This window comes from Falco rusticolus, chromosome 1 (genome assembly GCF_015220075.1).
Source record: "Falco rusticolus isolate bFalRus1 chromosome 1, bFalRus1.pri, whole genome shotgun sequence".
Lineage (NCBI taxonomy): Eukaryota > Metazoa > Chordata > Aves > Falconiformes > Falconidae > Falco > Falco rusticolus.
Window position 1 is genome coordinate 114,449,913 of NC_051187.1, and position 19,697 is coordinate 114,469,609.

At 41.1% G+C, this 19,697-nt stretch overlaps 1 protein-coding gene across 4 annotated transcripts; it reads right to left on the bottom strand.

Moving 5' to 3' along the window:
• Positions 1 to 4,970: 4,970 nt before the first annotated feature.
• ZNF330 (zinc finger protein 330) lies at positions 4,971 to 19,660 on the bottom strand. Of its 4 annotated transcripts, none has more exons than XM_037397051.1 (10): positions 19,599 to 19,660; positions 15,520 to 15,647; positions 15,222 to 15,241; positions 15,035 to 15,105; positions 12,840 to 12,919; positions 11,419 to 11,545; positions 10,564 to 10,668; positions 7,895 to 7,941; positions 6,658 to 6,775; positions 4,971 to 5,981 (listed from the first exon to the last, which is right to left on the bottom strand). In XM_037397051.1, exons 2-10 carry the CDS (start codon positions 15,637 to 15,639, stop codon positions 5,704 to 5,706), a joined length of 966 nt encoding a protein of 321 aa, XP_037252948.1. In that variant the 5' UTR covers positions 15,640 to 15,647; positions 19,599 to 19,660; the 3' UTR covers positions 4,971 to 5,703. The 4 variants fall into 4 exon arrangements, with proteins under 4 accessions (XP_037252948.1, XP_037252957.1, XP_037252965.1 ...); XM_037397060.1 differs by lacking the exon at positions 19,599 to 19,660 and adding an exon at positions 19,379 to 19,543 and having other exon boundaries at positions 5,415 to 5,981; XM_037397068.1 differs by lacking the exon at positions 19,599 to 19,660 and adding an exon at positions 19,075 to 19,338 and having other exon boundaries at positions 5,415 to 5,981.
• Between the last annotated feature and the right edge of the window lie 37 nt (positions 19,661 to 19,697).

Below are 19,697 nucleotides of genomic sequence, written 5' to 3' on the forward strand. Positions count from 1 at the left end.
CAGGTTAAGCTCTGCATGATGCTGTCTTGGCCTGAACCTCCAGACTTAAGAGGAGGGTGCAGGAAAAGCCACTTGTGAGCGTACGGTATTGTCTCTGCATCTGCCTCTTCCAAAGCCCTCAGTATGGCTTTGTTGTTCAGCTGTTGATAGGGTAACATCTTTCTTTATCTTTCTGCTGCTGTTTCTTTTTCTTGCTTAAATCCGTGCTCAATAGATTTATTTTTTTTAATAAGGAGAAAACCAGTAATAATGACTTCTGTATAAGCTCGTGGATGCATTCTGTTATCCCCGAGGAAGAAGCAGAGTGAAAATACCTTCTTCATGTGATTTAGCTTTGTAGTTGTTGTTTTTCCAGCCTGTGTGCGTTTAAAGAGACATAGAGGCTGCAGCATTTGGGTTTCTGCAGGCTTCCAAAGTAATCTAGTAAAAGGTCACGTTTCAGTTGTTCCCACCTTGAACCGGCAGGAGAGCACAGCACTTTGAATTGATGCTGACACCAAGGGTGAGGTCCTTGTGTATCTCTCCTTCTGGTGGGAAATCTCAAAGGGGCTCATCCTTGTCTCTTCCATCACAATAAGGTGCTGAATCTAAATCAGACTGGAGGCAGCCCAAGGGTTTATGTGCCTGACTAGCAGTGATTCACTGTCGAAAGAATCAACCTCTTTCCCTATGCCAAAAATAAAACGGCAGGAAGAGCAATGGGCATCTACAGCAGTGAAATATTCGTGCTGCCTGCTAAAGAAATCATGGGTCTGGCATTCTAACTCTCTAAAAAAAAAAAAACAAACCCCAAACATACTTACTGGTTCTGTAATGTGAAAATCTACAACAGTTGTCAGGTAACATGATGAAATCCAGTATTACTCAGGCCCTGTAGGCACTCGGCACTTTTCATTTCAGAAGGAAACAAAAGTCAATTTCCAATTACAGTTAAGTTTGGGGAACACTGGGGGGGAATCACTGGCTTCAGAAGTGAGGTAAAAAAAAATGCAGCAAGCATTTTAGTATACTTTAGCATTAGGAAATTGTAGAAAATACTTACAAAAAGCTTTCTCGTGCTCTGCAGTTGTTTCTTTCCAAAAAACATTGTGCAGTGCTTAAAAACAGGATGGTTGTAAACTAGCAGCACAACTGTGTGCTTGTTAGTAGTGGCTATTTCCCCCTTCCCCCCATACTGCATCTAATCAATCTCATCAAGTATCTAATCAAGTAAATAGCTGCAGGAAACAAAGGCTGAGCTTGTGAACCTATTGTTTGTTTAGCAAAGGGAAACCAGTGGCTTTTTCATGGAATGATCCTCATACCTGTGCATTCTCTTGCTGTTGGTTTGGGGTTTTTTCTATCCTGGCTATGGAAACTAAAAACTAGGCCCTGCTTCAAATTTTAGATGTGTGGTAGCTAATTACAGTACACATAGTCTTATTAAATAAGTGTCACTAGTTATAAAGTATGTTTACACTGGAGTTTCACGGGTAGGAGATGGAGAGTCCAAGCTGTAGAGGGTGTTGCCAACTGGATGGCTCGGGCTGTAATTTTGTCAATTACTGGGGTTTCTATTTATGTTCCTACAAAGTAGGGATGGTAAAATTTGTCTGTGTCCGAATTGCCTTGAGCTTTTAGCAAATACTTATGGACTACGTGCAGACTTTCAGGAGACGACTAATTAAATTTGTACTACTTGTTAAATGTGCTTTGTAGAATCTTACCTCTTCCCGCTTTAAACAGCTTCCTCTTTCAGTCTGGAAAGCACTTTCCAGTAGAATTGTTGAAGTTTAGAACAAATATTTTTATGCTAATGGTAGCACATTAACCTCATGTTAAGCTTTGCTCCATCTTCTTCACTTCAGCTTATCCTTATGCTTTTTTTCCCTAACATCTCTTGACATTTAAGATGAAATGCAGATACTAAAGACTATGAAATTGCTCCCACTCGGACAAATGGAAGCTTTGCCATTGGTTCCTTTGGAAATAAGCTCAGGACCTGGATAGATGCATGTAATGTCTTGTAAGACACTAGTATGTTTTCTGCCTGAACAAACAGAACTCTAAAGCATTTCTGAAGCTTGTTTTCTGTGATGCACGCTACTACTTGATCAACTGGCAACTGAAAATGTTCCGTTATGTTACAGTGACCTTCACATTAATTTTCTGGAAACAAAGCCAGCAACCCTGCAACAGGATTGACCAAAAGACTCCCAGTCACAGGTGCTAAACCACCAGAGTATAAATGAAAATGCATTACATCCACATAAGCACCCAAAGAATTTATACTGAGCTGGTGCTGTCACTGTAACACTAATGCCAGAAAAGAGTTTACAGAGGTGGCCAGAGCTCTTTTTTTTTTTTTTTTTTTTCTCCAGCATCTACAGGCACAATAAATATCGCTGTGATATTGATTCAAATCCGATTTAAGCTTTGTTCAAATGCTTATCACGGAGGTGGAAAAGAACTAAGTGTAAGACTCTATTAAGGTCTTTGTTTTCTGGGGTACTGTATATCACACTCAAGTATTCCTGATTACATGTTAAAACTATCCTCTCTGAGCTCAGAATTTCCTTTAATCAGACGTTCAAAGGAAAAGACAATGTCCTGTACAATCTCAGGGTTTTATTTATCTGACTCTTGCCCCAGCAGGAAGCACACTGCAGTACTGCAGTCTTAGAAACACGGAGTTAAGCATGGCGGTTTTGTGTGCCCAGGCACTAAGCCCTGGCCTCAGGTGACTTTAGAGTCGTCTCCCTGACAGAAGCAGCTCAGCTGTCACCTGAAAGTTCTTGGTGGACTGTGGCAGGGTCTGAACTAGCTTGAGATCCTGTGGGCTGTGAAATGTACCTCATTAGTACCACAGCATCTTCACCTTCAGATTTAGCAACAGGTGTATCAGGTGCTGAATTCAGAAGACTAAGTAAAGGCAGCACTAATTTACGTTTTAGGTGCAGAGATGGTTATCCAGGCCACCTCAAAGTAGACTTACAGCAATAAAGTGGAGCCAAGACTGGAAGTCTGGCCCAGACCTCTGTTTTAATAAAGCTAGGCAACGTGCTCATTCTGTTTCATCCTGTTCCTGCAATTTACCTTAAGACAACCAAAACAATGCACTTGCTATGAAAGCAAGCTCTGAGGACCTGTGCCCGACAAACCACGTTTTCAACTTTACTAAAAAAGCAGAGAAGGATGAGAAAGTACAACCCATAGCATCGTATCCTGCCTGTCCTGTTACAAACTGACCAAATCCATTAGTAGAAAATGCGGTCACGGTTGTCTATTCCAGCTTGAATCCACCTGATTACTTTAAAGCAGCTTAAACTTGCTTGTTGCGACCCCTCGAAGGCCGGCCACTGCAGGCTGAAATCCTGGGCCCTATTTCCAGCTGGGTTCACAGCACAGGCATTTCCAGTGGTATGAAAAGCAGTACAAAGAACAAGCAAATAAATGCTTCTGCCCACGGAGCGGTAACCTTGCTAGGTTACAGCAGGTATCCTGAGCATCTGCTGCAGGCAGTGCTGTGGCCTTCTCTTACGACAGTATCGCAGCAACACGCGTTAGCTCTGGAGGATTGGTCTTGTGAGGATCAGTGCAAGGACATTTCAATGAGAAAATGAGTAATTCTTTACTCTGATTATGATGATTAATTCTGTTACGTCAGCAGCTTTTGGCACAGACAGTGACAGCAGCAGATTTCACATGGGAAAAACCTAATTCAAGAGCCAAGAACCTTAAAGGGGAATTTCAATGAAGTAATAATATTAATGACACACAAGCAGCTATAATTTTACATACATGCAGAAATGCACATACTTTCCTCAATCCTATATAAGACTTTGTACTGATGTATAATTGTTTTGTATTTCAAGCCAAGATAAAAAAACTGGCATTGCTGCTGGAATTGACCAGCCACAGATGGACTAACTTTGAAAGTTTTTGGACCATATGAAATTGAGCAGAAATTCTATCACGGGTGCCAATTTCACAAAAAAGTAATTGCTGTTGAACTGGCAGGCATCCTACTTTGCTTGGTTATGCGAAGACTAACCAAGACATCTATCAGGTACGTAATTTAAGATGGGTAGGTCTTTGCTAGTGCATGAAACTGGATGGCCCTGGAGTTTCAGTTTTTGAATGGGATTTGGCTTCCAGTCAGTGCATTAACCGGTTTCCTCTCCAGTTCTGAAGGCAAGCACTTGACACCCACTGATCAGTTCATGTCCTTCTCTCCAGTATGGTTTCTTTCCTCAGCTGCCATAACCAAGCTGTGCTCTTTGTCAGATTGTTTTTGTTTTGGATGCCTTCCAGCTCATGTCTTCTATGCAACTGGTACAAGAGGAATTTAGGAGGGAAGTACCAAGGCCACGTTCCTCAATCCTGTTTTGTTAGGAAAGGCTCATTTGGCAATCCCAACATCATTAAAAATTATTCTCAATAGGGTATGCTCTGCCAACATATGACCTTTAACTGTTAAGAAACAGTAAAGAAAACACCACAAAGGTAGGTAATTCTATAATCAGTTCGGGTATTTGACAGATAACAAGGAATAGCACTCTTGCATTTAAGCATGACATTTAAAAAGCTGGAGTAACGTTGTAGGTGGCTGCCCTTGTATCTTGATCTGTCTGCTGTTAAAGCTGCTATCCTACCAAAGTTCCCCTACAGGAGGGAACTACATTCTATCACTTAGATGTGTAGACTGGTAATTAACACGTTGACTTTCAAATTGGAATCACTGCTAACACTTCTGCAAGTGTCACCTCCTCAGCTCAGATGTGCTGATCACACAGCCTTGTACCAGCACATTTGCACAGAACCGTATTTGAACCCAGTATTTGGAACCCACCTGTTTTTTTCACCTTCCCAATTCACATACAGGGGTTGTTTCCTACCAATTTTGTAGGGGTTTTCTGTCGTGTGCAAGGAAAAGAGTTGAAGACTAGGCACAGAAGAAACCAGTCTCTTGCTGAGCTAATGAGAAATTATAGATTTTGGTGGTAGCGAGGATGCACCAACATTTTTATTGCAATAAATTTTTTTATTATCCAGGGTGCACTTGTAATGACTGCATATAGCCTCACTGATTAATATCCAATACTAAAAATGCTGGAAAGGTAATGTTCAAGTACATAGAGAACGACATTGATCTGCCTTACCTATATAAACAAGTTATTTTAGTGTCAATTTACGCTTTGTATACAACCTGCTTTCCAATTATTCAAGGGAGATCAATATTTATGACAATTCATTAAAGAATGCAGTTGACTTTTACTGTGCAGACAACAAAAAAATGCAGTCACCAACACACCACTACATTAATTTTATGAAATCAGTTAACAAAATTATTGTAAAAAATAACTTATTTTCTAATGAGCAAATAGAAACAAGTTGTACAGCTCTCCCACATTCCTGTGTTGATAGGAGAAAATGGCATTGAACCATTATACTCAGTAATTCAAGAACAAAACCGCTTCACTGCTTAGCGGAATAAAAATATTTTTGTCTTCTTCCCCAGTCCCAAACTCAATATTGGTTTATACAAAAAAAAAAACAACAAACCCCAAACCTCACTTGGAGTTACTGCAGAAGTTCCATACTCTTTACTCTCTAACTTTGATACGGAAGTACCTGATAGAACTATCCTACTGGCATGTACATGATTCAAGTGAAGCACTGCTTGGCTCCTTCCAAGTTTTTTTAGTTGCCAGCATACTAAGCTTAATCTTCCGATTCCTCATAATGTGCATACCCACTAGCATAGGTCCTTCCTAAATTCAAATTGCTGAATACATCTGTGGTGTCAGTATCTGAATCCTTCCCTCCCTCATCAACATCATCTTCATCATCATCTTCTGCTTCATATTCATCATACTCATCCTCACGGTCACCTGCTTCTCCAGCTTTGCTGGAGGAGAGGCTCTTCCAGTAGGCATCATAACCAGAAGCTCCATCTGCATCTTCACCTCCAGTCTGTCGGCCAAATTTCAAAGAGCGTGCTGCAGGCAGACAAAAATCATTATGTTCCCGCTCCTCAACAGCAATTTGAGCTGAGCATCTGACATTTCTTTTCCATCCTTTTTCACTACTCAGCAAAGAGCATATAATGTTACACATCCTTCTTCTAAATCTGACATTTTCAGATTCAATTCTTGCTCTGACAGAACCTTTCTGCTACAAACAGCCTATCCCTCTGCAGCCAAGTTTGTATAAGCAATAACTGCTCCCAGAGCATGACTTGGGTTTTAGGATAAACCTTTGGTACTCTAACCAAGAAAACCTGTAATTGGATGTGCTTTGCAGACAGAATATATATTGTGATTCATTCAAGACTGGTTGAGGTAGATTGTATGTATGTCATCAAATTGCACTTCGAACTTCATTAGCCAGCTTCTTGTAGATGAAATAATGACTTAGGTGGTGATTTTTTTGCAATTGTTCTGTAACTAAAATCTCAAACTAGACAACAGTTTTCACTGTATTGCAATCAATTAATGATTAAGAATAAGAGACCGCTTTATTCTAGAACTAAGAAACAAAGTTTTTCCCCAAAACAAATGCAGCAAAGCTCTGCAAGTCAACTGAAAGTAAATGGACTTTACTTAAGTGTTCCTATGCAGAAAAGCAGTCGCCAATAGTACTTGCATTGTTTGTTAGCTAGAGAAGCAGGCTTACTTGACATGCTGAGATCCTTTGTCTGCTGAGTTTCATGGCCACATTTAGGGCAGGGAGGCTCTTTTCCTTTTTCCTGCTTGAAAACCTTACTTCGCACATGATCATCACAAAAACATGCCTGTGGGGTGAAAGAATAAAAAAGGCTAAATGTTTTAATCATAGAAGAATAGTCTCCAGCCAGAAGCAAGCAAAAAAAGTGTCTAACAGCAGCAGGATTTTCTGGTTGGGATTAAAATTTAATGAGCTCTATCTGCAGTGGAACTGGAGTCTGTGCGCAGAGCAACGGCTCCTGTGTTGAAAGTAAGTTTCATGGCTTCCTGGGGAAAAGACTGGGTAAAAGCACTGATAAACAAGCACAGAAAGTAGCACATTCAGGAACAGGGTCATAGTGCTGCCCACAAGGAGCCTGGAAAATTTTGCTTTACATTGACAAGCTTAAACAAAATACAATCAGAGATGTATGCCAGAACATATCTATGCAGTGACCTCAAGGCAAGAATTAAGAGATTGAAATTTCACATATTGAGCACCAGGGTGCCAGTGAACATACCTGGAGAAAGGAAGAATTTGGAATATGAAATCAATGCTATGGGAGACTGCAGGGAAACATAAAGAACATAAGAAGAGCAAGACCAGGCAAGAAACCAGCTCCTGCAGAAATCTGGGCAATGCTGATGATGAAGCAGGTGGAACTTTTTACACAAAATTACTTCCAAGTGTGTAAAACCAAAAGCCTGACATCAACAAATTAGCCTGTGCATCTGCAAAACTGGGTTAGCTGTGGAGATTATTTCTATTGGATCCAGGCTGCAGCAGTGTTTTCTGGTGAGATCATCACTTGACTGTTTTATAAAAAAAACCAAAAACTTTTAAAATTGTCTTGGTTCTACACTGGATCCACACATAGTCCAAAGCCAAGGGTTTGTTTTGCGTTTTTTTTCTGAAAAGGCCCAAACATTCTACAGAGCCAATTTAAACACAGAGGACTGGACAAAGTGAAGATCACTTCACCTGGTGTAAGGATGCACAACACTGTCTTGTAGCAAGTGTGCAAGCACAGATAAAAGCCCTTTTGTCCCCCATAACGCTGCCTCCAGGCTTCAGAAACTAATACAAAAGTATGAATATTTTTTTTAATAATGTAGATGAAGGCATGACAAGGCTTGTTACCAGCCTTGGGGACTAAGGAGAACAAGTCTAAAAATCACAGCTACTTGCAACTGTTTTTACTCTTTACCTTACAACGCAGGCATGAATGCTGCCCAAGCCTGTTACAGGAAACACCTGTTGGAGAAAATCAGTAAGGAAAATTCAGTACTTGGAAACTGGAGATCTGTGATGATTTTAAAACCTTGTAAAAGTATGTAATAATGTAACTGAGGTGCTTATTTTTAATTCCTTGACACAACTGCACTTTGGCAACGCAAACCAGTCGTTTTACCACACAGTACCTTTTTACTACATTTTTTTTCCAAGTTTAAGTCTCATTGCAGTAATGTGATTTGACACTAAAAGTAAAAGTTCAAGAGCAGAAAAAGTTTAACTATTTCTTGAGTTTCCGAACTTTTAAACACAAGTTTCAGGACCGATTTGGTATTAAGTGATCATCTTGCTTTTCCTTTTCTCACAATGTCAAAAGAAGGAGTGCTAGTATTTTACAGTCACTTCAAACACCACCACAGCAGCCTTTAATACCTTTATCTCATTTATATGGGATTTGAGAACACTTAAAGCTTGCAAAATTCCAAAACTAGAACAGTTACTTTTTTCCGTAGCTTCTGTCACGTCCTCCGGAAATGTACTTTCTTACACACAACTTCAGATGAAAATCTATCTAACCGTGTTAAAAAATTATAGCTGGCACATGAACAGCAACAAGAATCAGTGCTCAAAATCGAACTTGCCCTTAAGCTTCAAATTGGTTTCTTTACTCCCCGAGAGGGAGTATAGTAAAGGCAACCACACAGGAACTGGCAGCAACACAAAGCAGGTGAATAGTTACTCCTCAAGAAGCAGTAATTTTATCAGTCCCTGTGCAAGACCCATTCCCTTCCACCTTGCCTTACCCCTGTGAGAATAGTTTTTGAATCTGAAGTAATAAATATCCTGAGTTCTCCACATGAGCAGGACAGCCAGGGGATTTAGCACTCTGTTAGGTGTTTAAAGATGGAACTGGAAATGCTAATGCATATATATTCAAACACTTCTGGAGGATCCGCAATTTAAAAAACTTCTCTCAGAGAGTGATGGACAGTAACAGTACCTTTTCCACAACTAGAATGGGATTTAGACCACAACTGCATGACTACGTTTCAAGTTCATGTATCCTGTAGAAGTTCAGCTTTTATAATCTTGTTACCACACACTGATGAAAATCCTGCCTCTCTACCAAGACTGCACTGTGCCACAAAATGTTGAACACCGTGAAAACCCTCAAAAAAGCAATTTTCCTATTCAGGGTGTGACATCACATCTGTGAATTAAAAGCTTCCAACAATCACTGAAAAAACATTCTTGTGGAACAGCTGTTGCTGCTTCAACATTGCTATGCAGGATGATATTCTGGCAGAATATATCAAGAGAAGCTAATCAAGGCTTAGAAAATAGTTGGCTGGGCAAAAATGGATCTGAGATGAAAAACGATATAAAAGATTTCTAGATGCAGACTACAACACTGAAATCAACAAACATTCTGAATTGGAAGTAATCAATTAGGACAAGAGATAAGTCAGTTCTGAAGAAAACAGTCTTATACATGATAGAGCACCTTGAACTTCTATAATATGGATTGAAAAACGTTGCGATAATCAAAATACACACAGGTTTTGGAAAGGATAAACACTTGTTTCATGGGGATAAACCAAATAGCAGCTAATGGTGGGCAGAAAAGAAAGACTTCTACAGAAGATTAGTTATTTCAAACATTATGCATAGTCTTGGTTTGTTTGTGTTTTGTGGGGGGTTTTTGTGTGTGTTTTTTTTTTTAACTTCCCCTGAAGTTTCCCTGTTTCAGCCTGAGATGAGTAGTGGACTAGAAAATTCGGGCATGACCATCATGTCCTCTTACAAACACCAGTTTCAGTTTTGTCCACGCAATTAATCAAAGTTCAAAAGGACAAAAAGTCTTCAGCTACACCTTCTTTACTCAGTAAAAGTGGACATGTATCAATACTGACACATTTGATACATTACTAACATATATGTCCACAGTCCAATGGTCAGTGAAGAAACTAACATTGAGTTCATGTTCTGGATGAACCCTAGTTTTGTTACTTCTTTCTGTGCTCACCCTGTCTCACTGAATCAGATGATGACTGCTTCCTGAGCCACAGCCTTCCTCAGGACTTGCTGCTTCTGCAAAACCAACAGCTGCTAAACCTTCACCAACATACAGGCCATCTGGGAAACACAGCAATCTGGGAAAGTTTAGCCAGACTAACACAGGTAGTATTATTTAGAGCAGCTGTTTTCCATGAGAAACAGGTATGTCGAAACAGTTCATCGGTGTGGTCAGAAGAGTGGAAGAGTGCTCCTTGCCTGCAGAGCTCTGTGGACTAAAAAAGCAGCATTAGCAGTTCCGGCAGTTTTGCTGCAGTCCTGCCCACTGCCAACCCTGCAACTTCAGAGACGGCTGGCTCCTGCAAAGGCAACTTCCCTTGGGAGGCCTGTAAAAGCCAGGCAGGGAAACAACTACCATGTACAATCTGGCATGGAGGGAAGGTCAGAAACAAAAGCTCTAATCTAGATAACTGGGTATCAAGAGCAAGCACGTAAGAAACAGGCCCTTTCCTCCAGTGGTGGTAAAAACTATTTGGAAAAGGTGATGGAGAGTATCCTGGAGCACAGAGGAAGCAACTGGAGAGTCTGCTTAGCTGTGGTGAAAGGGACTATGAATAACTAACTTACATTTAAATGTCTCTGCTTCCAGAACTTGGCAGCTGGCTTGATGTTCAAACTGATCATCTTCACAGAGGAAATCGTGGCAAAAAGAGCAGGCAAATATTCTGCCTCCTAAAAGATTTATCAAGGCAAAATAATCAGCAATAGGCATAAGCATCAAGTTCTGCTCTGCAAACAATTTAGGCAGTAGCTTTGACTGACGACTTTTTCCTTCTGTCACAAATGCTTCAACAAAGTCCTAAATCAGACACTGCCATCCATTATTACACTGAAAAATACCATGTATCTTACAATGTAAGGCAGCACAAACATAAAGCAAGTGTTACTTCTAGTTATTTTCTTCATTTTATTTTGACTATGGCATTAAGTATTTTTCTTAATTCAGATCACGTTCTCACCCAGCCTCCTTCCCTCCCACCGCCTCACCTCTGATGGGCACTTGAAATAAACACTTTAAAGGATTCCACAAATGGAGATCAGTATGGTTTGCTATGCAATTGGGAATCCAAATACCCATACTAGCATGCACAAGTGAAGAAGGAATGGCAGAAAATTGTGTGTTGACAATCTGATGCAGTGCTTAATTATGTGAAGGGCTCAGCTGCTAAGACAGTTAGTACTTTAGATTACATAACCCTCCATGAGTTGAGCAGTTATGTTCTTGAGCAGGTCATTTACATTCCCCGCTGCATAAGGCCTATTTTTAAAATGGGGAGAGTGTCTTGCTTTGAACAAACATACTGCAAAGACTGATAGTGAGTGAAGATTCAAAATGCTATGTTAAAAATATAGAGTAATTTAAGCAACGTGAGTAGAAAAGTATCGGTTAGATTTTCCTACTTTCAAGTGTAAGCAACCTACCGTGGTCCCAGACACTTCTTTCGCACTCAACACATTCTGCATCTGCAAGAGGGCAGATACACGCGTGTGTGCTGAGACACTTCCTCCCGTGACACACCCAAGCTTCACAGAAATCACAGATTGCACCCTGCAATTACAGAAAGGTATCATCTTGGGAATTCTGCAATATCTAGAGACAGACTCTTATTCCATAACCCTGAATGTATCCAAGTATCCATTCTCTCAGTGGGTTCATTCCAGCTGAGCAAGAGAGCATGAGCTGCATCTGTATTCCTATCAAGCTGCTCCACGGTTCATTTCGTTTGTTTGATATTCGTTTCTTCAGGATTAAATATCATGCAAAATAACTTGGTTTTCTCCTTTTCTGATTTTTACATTTCTTATCATAAAACTTATGCATGAAAATTGTGTCCTCCAGCTGAAACCTGAGATCCATAAATGACAGCAATGTTCTGGCAAAAATGCCATTTCAAAAAAGACCTGAAAAATGCCACTAGATTCTTACAGCTGAAATTACTCATTTGGATTTTAAACCAAGCTATATTAGAAAATAAGCTCTGCAGAGAGCAAAGATCAAATAACTCATTAGAAGTCAGACTAACCTTCATTGTGATTAAACTACAAGATCTACACATCAACTATCCCTTAATTGCAGCATTTAAGAAGCCTCCTCAGCCCGTATGTAACAAACTACCATGTGCATTACAAGCACACAAAACTAAGAAAACAATGGTGAATCCAAATTGATTGTTGATGAAAACATTGCATCAGTGAGTACAGGAACTTCAGACTGGGAAGGCCGGTTGCGTTACTGAGAAAAGCTGACTGCCAGCTGGAGGCAGAAACAGGGCAGAGTTTAGCCCATACAGCGTTCAGTCCAGAGGCTGTGACATGCCATGCTTTGCTTTCCAGAATGTAGAACTAACTTCTAAGAACAAAAGGCCAGAAGCTGTAACTATCTCTGCCAAAAGCCCAAATGTTTGTATACGCTTTTAAATAAAATTCCCCCCCTAATGCCATGGAACAGATTCCTCTCTGCAACACTGATGATCTTTGCAATACTGAGAAGAGAGTGACAGAATTCCACTGGTTTCTACAGAATGATCCTAGATTTTAATGAAGACTGGGAATTGGCTATGGGGCATGTAAGCTCCAGTGCTGTTAATGCACGTGCTTAGGGCCTGCCACCAACACGTATCTGTTAGCATCCAGGACGTGTGTCAGAGTTTGCAGTAGCTGAACCTAAAAATGCAAAATTTGGGTTTTCATATATGGGAAAAATCAGATTGGAATGGTAAGATGAGAAAAAAACCTTGGCACAGTACATGCTACCGTTCCATAGATCTGTTTTATCTTTTTTGAGCAAGATTTGCATAATATAGTCTCATAGGGCAAAAGAGCTTGTGATTTTGTATACATACCACCATTGCTAGTCCCGTACTGTACACACCAGCATGTTTTATAACACAGTCCGAAGACTTCATCATGCATTTGGTTTTTCCTGTTTAAAAAAAAAAAAGAAAAAAAGGCAAGCAACCAGAAGAAAACTATGTAAAAATCAAAACCACTTAGAACGAATGTTCATGTAAGAGCAGTACTTCAGCCAAACGTCTGCGCTTAATTGTAAATCTAGGTAAAAATAATGCAAAGGAATGTCTGCAACCTGCAACCCACCCTCACATCTTCCTTAGATCAAATTAATTATCCGTTTTCAGCCAAAATCTCTTGCCCCAGTACTGAGATAATGAGGCAGTGCGTTGTCTTGCTTTATGTTTTGAGGCATTGGCAAGAATTTCAAATGTCAAAACAAACCAAAAGCCAAAATTAAGGTGAAAGTCAAGCAATGACATCTTAATAAAGCTGCCTTTAAAATTGCTGCTACTTCTGTCCCACTATAAAAGTAGCATGTGCTGTGTGCAGGGCTGAGGCCCTCTGAAAAAAAAACATGTGCATCTGATCATTTACTTACTTAGATACATGGCGGGGGGGTGGTGCTGGTGGGTTTTTTTTTCTTTTTTGAAGAGATATTACCTCCTAGACAAAATAATTCCCTTTAAATGCAGGGGTTGTGTGGGAGAAAAGGCCGCAGTCTGCACTTAAAAATCAAGCAGTTAGGGTGACAAGTTTCTCCTACTCCTTGCCTCTGACATACCAGAAAGATCCACGCTCTGTATGCAGTTATACAAGCAAAGAAAATCTTGTAGTTAGTCCGGGCTACTGCAGTGGAGTTTTATCACTGATTTAAGCTACCCTGCCACAGACCCCTTCAGTAAGTGTTATTGCCTGCCTAGAGAAACCAGCAAAAGGGTGCTCCCTGCAAACCCATTCAAGAGCTGACAAAAACCAAACAACACTCTGAAAATGTCATTAAATCCCAGTATGCAGCATCAGCAGAGTTTTGTATTAAATCACACCTCAGATACTAAATGGCATTTGGGAGGTGGTGGGGGTATTGCTGGGCCTGAACGTTGCAGTACAGCTACCTTGCTCCCATTCCTCAGCAACTTCTCTAAGAAAGATGCTGTTGGTTTACAGGAGCTGTCCCCAATATTTGACTAAGCACCAAACAGCTCTAATGGTCTTTGTCTTGGAAAACCCTGGAACTCAATATTAATTTTGTGGCTGTTGTTAGGATCCCTTTTCCTCCAGAAACATACTGCAGCTTAAGATAAATTCAACACACAGGAGTCAACTTCAGATGTATAATATACTGCAAGATAGTATGTTTTCAGTGCTTCACTGCATGACAGAGGGAAGACTTAGGAAGGATGACACACTGCCATTGCACACTAACAGCCTGGCTTCCAGAAATGCTCAGCATCTGCAGGTCCCAACAAAGGCACTCGAAGCTGCAGATGTCAGCAGCTCTCAGAGTCAAACTACAAAACAGCCAAACTGCTTAATGACAAATCAAAAATCTGCAAGGGTGTGTTGAAACAGTAAACCAACAAAATTCACCTTAAAGTATGAAATTACTATCAACATCCCTTGCAAGCAAGCGGCTGTTTTGTTTTTGTTTTTTTTAAAAGCAGGGGGGGGTGTGCATTTTAGCCTGATTCAGAGCTGAGTTTTGTCACTAGGAGTCCTTTTCTTCTGATTTCAAAGCATCAGCCCTCTAGCACATATAAGTAACATGAGCAGCATATTACATTACAAAACTATGTAAGTTGAATAATGTACTGTTGCTTTAATTGACATTAAACTGATCAGAAATTATATCACCCCTAAATTTACTGGCACCTTGCTGGCAGTCAAAGCATTTTTAACTTTGCTCTTGTTACATTTTTATGAAACAATACTCTACGTGGTCACTCTAGGGTAATGGTCAGTCAAGATGTTCTCAATCCTAAAAGGCAGTGAGGCAAATTCTTCTGAGGATCAATTACTGAAGACAAACCAATGACCCTAACTTGCAAACCTCTGGGTGTCAGGGGCATACCCATGAGTGCATGATCGAGCAAGATCAGTTCTCAAGGAGGACATTCACAGCAGATTTAAAAGAACCTGCTCCACAATTCACAAAGGTACTTTAAGACAAAGGTACTCTAACTGCTGAGAGTTTAACGCTACAAATGGGACTGAAGATACCATGGTTTTGTTCATTATTTCTACTTACCACATTGTGCGCAAATAGGTAATTTTTGAACAGAGTTACAGAAGTAGCAAAAAGCTCTGTTCTTCTGTCGTCTAGGCACATGGAGGGGAGAAAAAAAAGCAAGCAAGCATTAGAAAAAAAAGACCTGTAAAACGTTTGAAACCAATTAATACTAAACTACTGGTTTTAGAAGGGGAAAAATACTTACCTTTGGCACTTATCACATTCCTAAAGAAAAGAAATAAAACATTGGTAACTATTTTTATTCTAACTACACTACATAAAATTTACAGACCCCACCAGGGACTCTGATTTAAGTTCTGATTAAGAATCTGAGTTTTTATTCAAGTGTTATACCTCTGATGCAAAATGAAACCTTAAATATAAAGTAAGGATGGCAGGAAGATTGACATTCTAGTGGTGTTAAATACAATCAATATATTATCACTGGGTTTACATAATCTAAAATCACATATTGTAATATATAATACTTTAGGTTATTTTACCATTGAAGCATTGCAAGGGTGTTTGGCTAAATCTATGTTGGCTCTTGAAGCCCTTATCTGCTTTTCACGTTCACGACGGTTCTCAGCTTTCTTACGAGCACCAGTCTTCTTTTTAGGCATTTTTCACTCTGTGGGAAGGGAAAAAACAGGTATGTAACGAATGTACACAAAACGACGTACATAAATACGTGGATACACGTGACACATGCAGCACTAAAACTGGATCTCGGAGTTCCCATGTTAACTGTGCTTCATCTCCATTCGTTTTCTCTTCTGAAAGTTTCTTTTGACACGTAGATTAAGGGGCCAGTCCCTTAGGAAGGGTTATGTGATAAATCACTAAGAATACTGTGATCTGGAAAGGACTTTGCTGTCTTACACTTTGCACATAACTGTCTTTGAAGTATTTTGTCTTAAAAAAAACAATCTTGCCATGTTTTATAGGCTGGTTTGCGATGGGCCTCTGGTTTTAGTTTGCCTTGCCTCTTTAATAAGGACAATGTTCAGCTCATTTTCACTTCTCTCTCTTCTCATGCTCGGTACCTACTTCAATCAGTTAAAAAGCATTCTTCAGGTAAGCAAATTGTTGTGTACTGCAAAACTGCAGATTTCACTTTTCATGAAGGCTTAGAAAACAAAATTGCATACAGATTTAAGAGCTATGACAAAAGGATGTTTGTACTGCTTATCATTCTGGCACATGAGCAATAATGAAGAGATAAGCATGCACTGCTTTAAGATGCCACTGTTTCCCAAAAAGGGTTCACAGTGATTTAATTCTATCTGTTCAACGTATGTGTCTACTTTAACATTCTAACATGGAATGCAATACAGTGGTGAGACCATCAGGCAATCAATCAGACCACTGTTCTCTTGTCATATCCACAGTACTCACATATGCTTAGTTTACTCTGTGTTTATAATAAATTAGGCAAGTATTATCCTGACTTCATGAAATGGACAACTAAGATTAAAGGTGTGGTCTGATGTCAGAATTTCTCCCGTTAACATGGGCACTCAAGATAGAGGCCCTTCCTTACGCTCCATCTTTATCATCCCCTCATTTCTGCTGATGTAACTGTTGTTGGTGTCACATTCTAAACTAGATACAGGTTAAAGAACTCAAACCCAAACCAACAAGCACCCACAAGGCCCAGATTAGCACAATCTGATGGGGGAAGACAGTGAAAGGGGCATCAGGGGTATTTGCTTAGCAAGCATGGGAATAAGAAAGCAGCTAAGGAAGAGGCAAGGACCTCTCTACTGACAAAAAAGTTGCCTTATTAAACATAGTTCTAAAAAAACCACTCCCAAGTCTATGGCCTAGGTGGACATACTTTTTGTGCTGTCACTACCAAATCACATTTCCTTGCAGACAAGATGGCTTAAGTTTTGGAAGTGTTTAGCTCTTATCTTGGTACCTCACCACTGTGCTTCTCTTTTGAAAATCTGGCCTCTCTAGCGAGTTGCCCTGGCATATATTGCACTGTACAACTAACCCGCACTTCCTCTAGCTACAGGTACACCTAACAATGCTCCTTGCTCTGCCTCCGATTTCTAAAACTGCAGAAATGTATTTGCAAACAATTGATAAGTGAGACTCCAGTGTAATCTTAAAATCTCCATCTGCACTTAGGGAATGAAGTACCAGCTTTTCCCAGCCTCATCCCTAACTTCAAGCAGACATGTATGCTGGTATCTGTAAGGGAGAGCTGAAGCATCAACAAGCAGCAAATTGTAGCAGCTTAAACTTGGAAGAAAAATTAGTATCTTCATTCAAAAAGTCTTATAAAATAAATCCAACAATCCTAACTTTCCTGAACAAAGAAATATATTGTTCTGACCAAATGCTAAAATTTGGTTTTGATAGCATACATAAATCAGTTTTCTCACCCTGCAGCACTTTGCACTGTGTTTAAATTGTATTAGTGTCATATTTTGTAGTCAAAATCGTATTGCTGAGCTGCCTGCTGGCAGTTGTTATTATTCTAGAGCGTGACGGTTCTGACACTGGGAGTCCAATGTGAGGACTCATATTGGACTTGCACACTAATTTTCAAACTGCTCGAATGCTGATTTTTACAACAGAATCTAATGGTTAGTATTTATACCTTGACTTCTACACATTACCTCGTAATTGAAACCACCAAAATGACAAACCATTTTCATGAAAAATGGTCTCAGTGATACTGAGGACACACTATGAGAATTCTTTAAGATGATAGTTTTTAGAAAGTTGCACTAAACTGAACAACAACAAAACTGCAATGTCAGGTCCTTTTAATAAAGCCATCAAGTCAAACCACGCTTTCAAACACCATCCCATAAATAAAAACATCCTATAGATGAGTATGCTATCACTCTTTCCCTCCGAGCTTCCACTTAAGATGTTTGTTGTCTTCGCCCCGAGTTCTAAATTTTTAGGGAATTTACCATCTTTTGATTTTCTGACTGGAGCTTCATAATGTTACGATGCCAGAAATCATGACAGTAAAAACTTTGTTTACCTACAACTCCTTTCAAATCACAGTATTGCACCTTTTAAAAGCACTAATCAGTATCTAAAATGCCGCTACATTATGTTCTACCTCTACTTTTGGCCACGCTTCTGTCATCTGAGGCTGATGGATGACCCAAAACTGTTATTTAGGCACGATAACACCTTTACTAAATGCTCAGACAGGAAAGCCCCAGTGGAATCCGTCTGCAGTCCAGCTCCCCTGCAGGGTGCAGCAGCCAGACTCTCCAACTTAACGGCTGATGCTGTGGCACAGAAAGCTCAGAGTTCAGATATCGGCAGGCTGTGTATGAGGTGAACAGCAGTTCAAAGGAAAAGCCCCAAAATGTACTGTGTGAGTACTGGGTCCCCACCACTGTGTGTTTCACTCTGTAAAAGCTTCACCTACTGCTCTTCACGTGCCTCCTCTATTTGGTAAGGTGAAGGTAAGGGCAAAGACAGCAGTTCCCACCACAACTCCAAAGCCTGCTTGTGTATTTTAACTGATGGTTTGTGCTATGTAAAACACATAAAGTCTGGCATCTAAATTCTCTTTTGCTCATACCATGCCTGTGCCGTTTCTTCCCCCACCTTAAAGATTGTCCTTGATGAGGTCCCAAAGATGCACACTAAGTTTGCAGCAGACAGGAAAGCAGATTGCATCAGCAGATTTCTGGATTTTCTGTGCTGAGCGCGACACTCCCATGCGTCATATTATCTTGTCTTATGTGACACGCTAACCACCTTGCTGTCACAAATATAATGAACAGCTGTAACAAGCTATACATCTGGGGGGCTGGGTAACTGTTGCGTTACTCTTGTCATGCCATGCATGTACTAACAGCTAAAAGAGGCCTTCCATATTTCAAGACTTGTTGTATTTGAGCATAAAATAGCTTCTACCTTATGCATAAGCATCAAAAGAGGAATCACAGTGAATTCACTGGGTCACATCTGATTCTATGGAGAATTCAACAAAATCTGCTTTTCCACTTTGCAAGCGTTACGCAAGACATCAATATTTGGAAAAATCTCTATTAGCAGTATTTCATCCTTACGTCCTTCCAGTCCACAATTCCTCCTAATGATGAAATCATTTCCAAGGCGCTGTGACTTCAACGCCGTTCTCCACCTCTGCGGAGCTGCCCTGAGGGCGGCTGCGCTCCGTAGGGCCCGGTCGCGCAGCGGCCGCCTCAGGCCCGGCTCTGACCGGCCCCCCGCAGCCCTCCCGTCCCCGCCGGTAAAGGTCGCCAGGCCGCCGCGCTCGCACGGCCCGATTTATGGCTGTCAGGTGAAAGGCCACCAGCAGACGACAGCTTTTTCGGAGAACACGCGCGCTGCGGCCCCTCGCTGCGTTGTTACCTTACTCTTAGCACTTTCACCCAGGCCCCCAAACTGTCGCAACGCGTTTCCAACGCGGATCGCCGCGCTCCGTATTTCTCGGCCCGTATCTCCGGGGGTGGGCAGCGACCGTTCCGCTAGCTCGGACCGAGGAAGGCGCGGCCGCCCCCTCAGCGCCCCCCCGCCGCCGCTGCCGCCCCCTCAGCGCCCCCCCGCCGCCGCGGCCGCCCCCCGCGCCCACCTGGCTCCAGCGGCCCCGCGGAAGCCGGAAGCGGCGCGCGCGGTGCGGAGCCCGGCCGGCCCCGCGCGGCGAGGCGGGAAGGTTCCGAGGGCGGCCGCG

Bases quoted from the DNA above. Each gene is read 5' to 3' on its own strand.
- ZNF330 (XM_037397051.1), bottom strand. From the start codon at position 15,639: ATGCCTAAAAAGAAGACTGGTGCTCGTAAGAAAGCTGAGAACCGTCGT. The intron at 12,920-15,034 runs GTAAGTAGAAAT...TTTTTTAAACAG, and splicing joins ACCTATTTGCGCACAATGTG to GAAAAACCAAATGCATGATG. The intron at 6,776-7,894 runs GTAAAGAGTAAA...TTCACCCCACAG, and splicing joins ATTCATGCCTGCGTTGTAAG to GCATGTTTTTGTGATGATCA.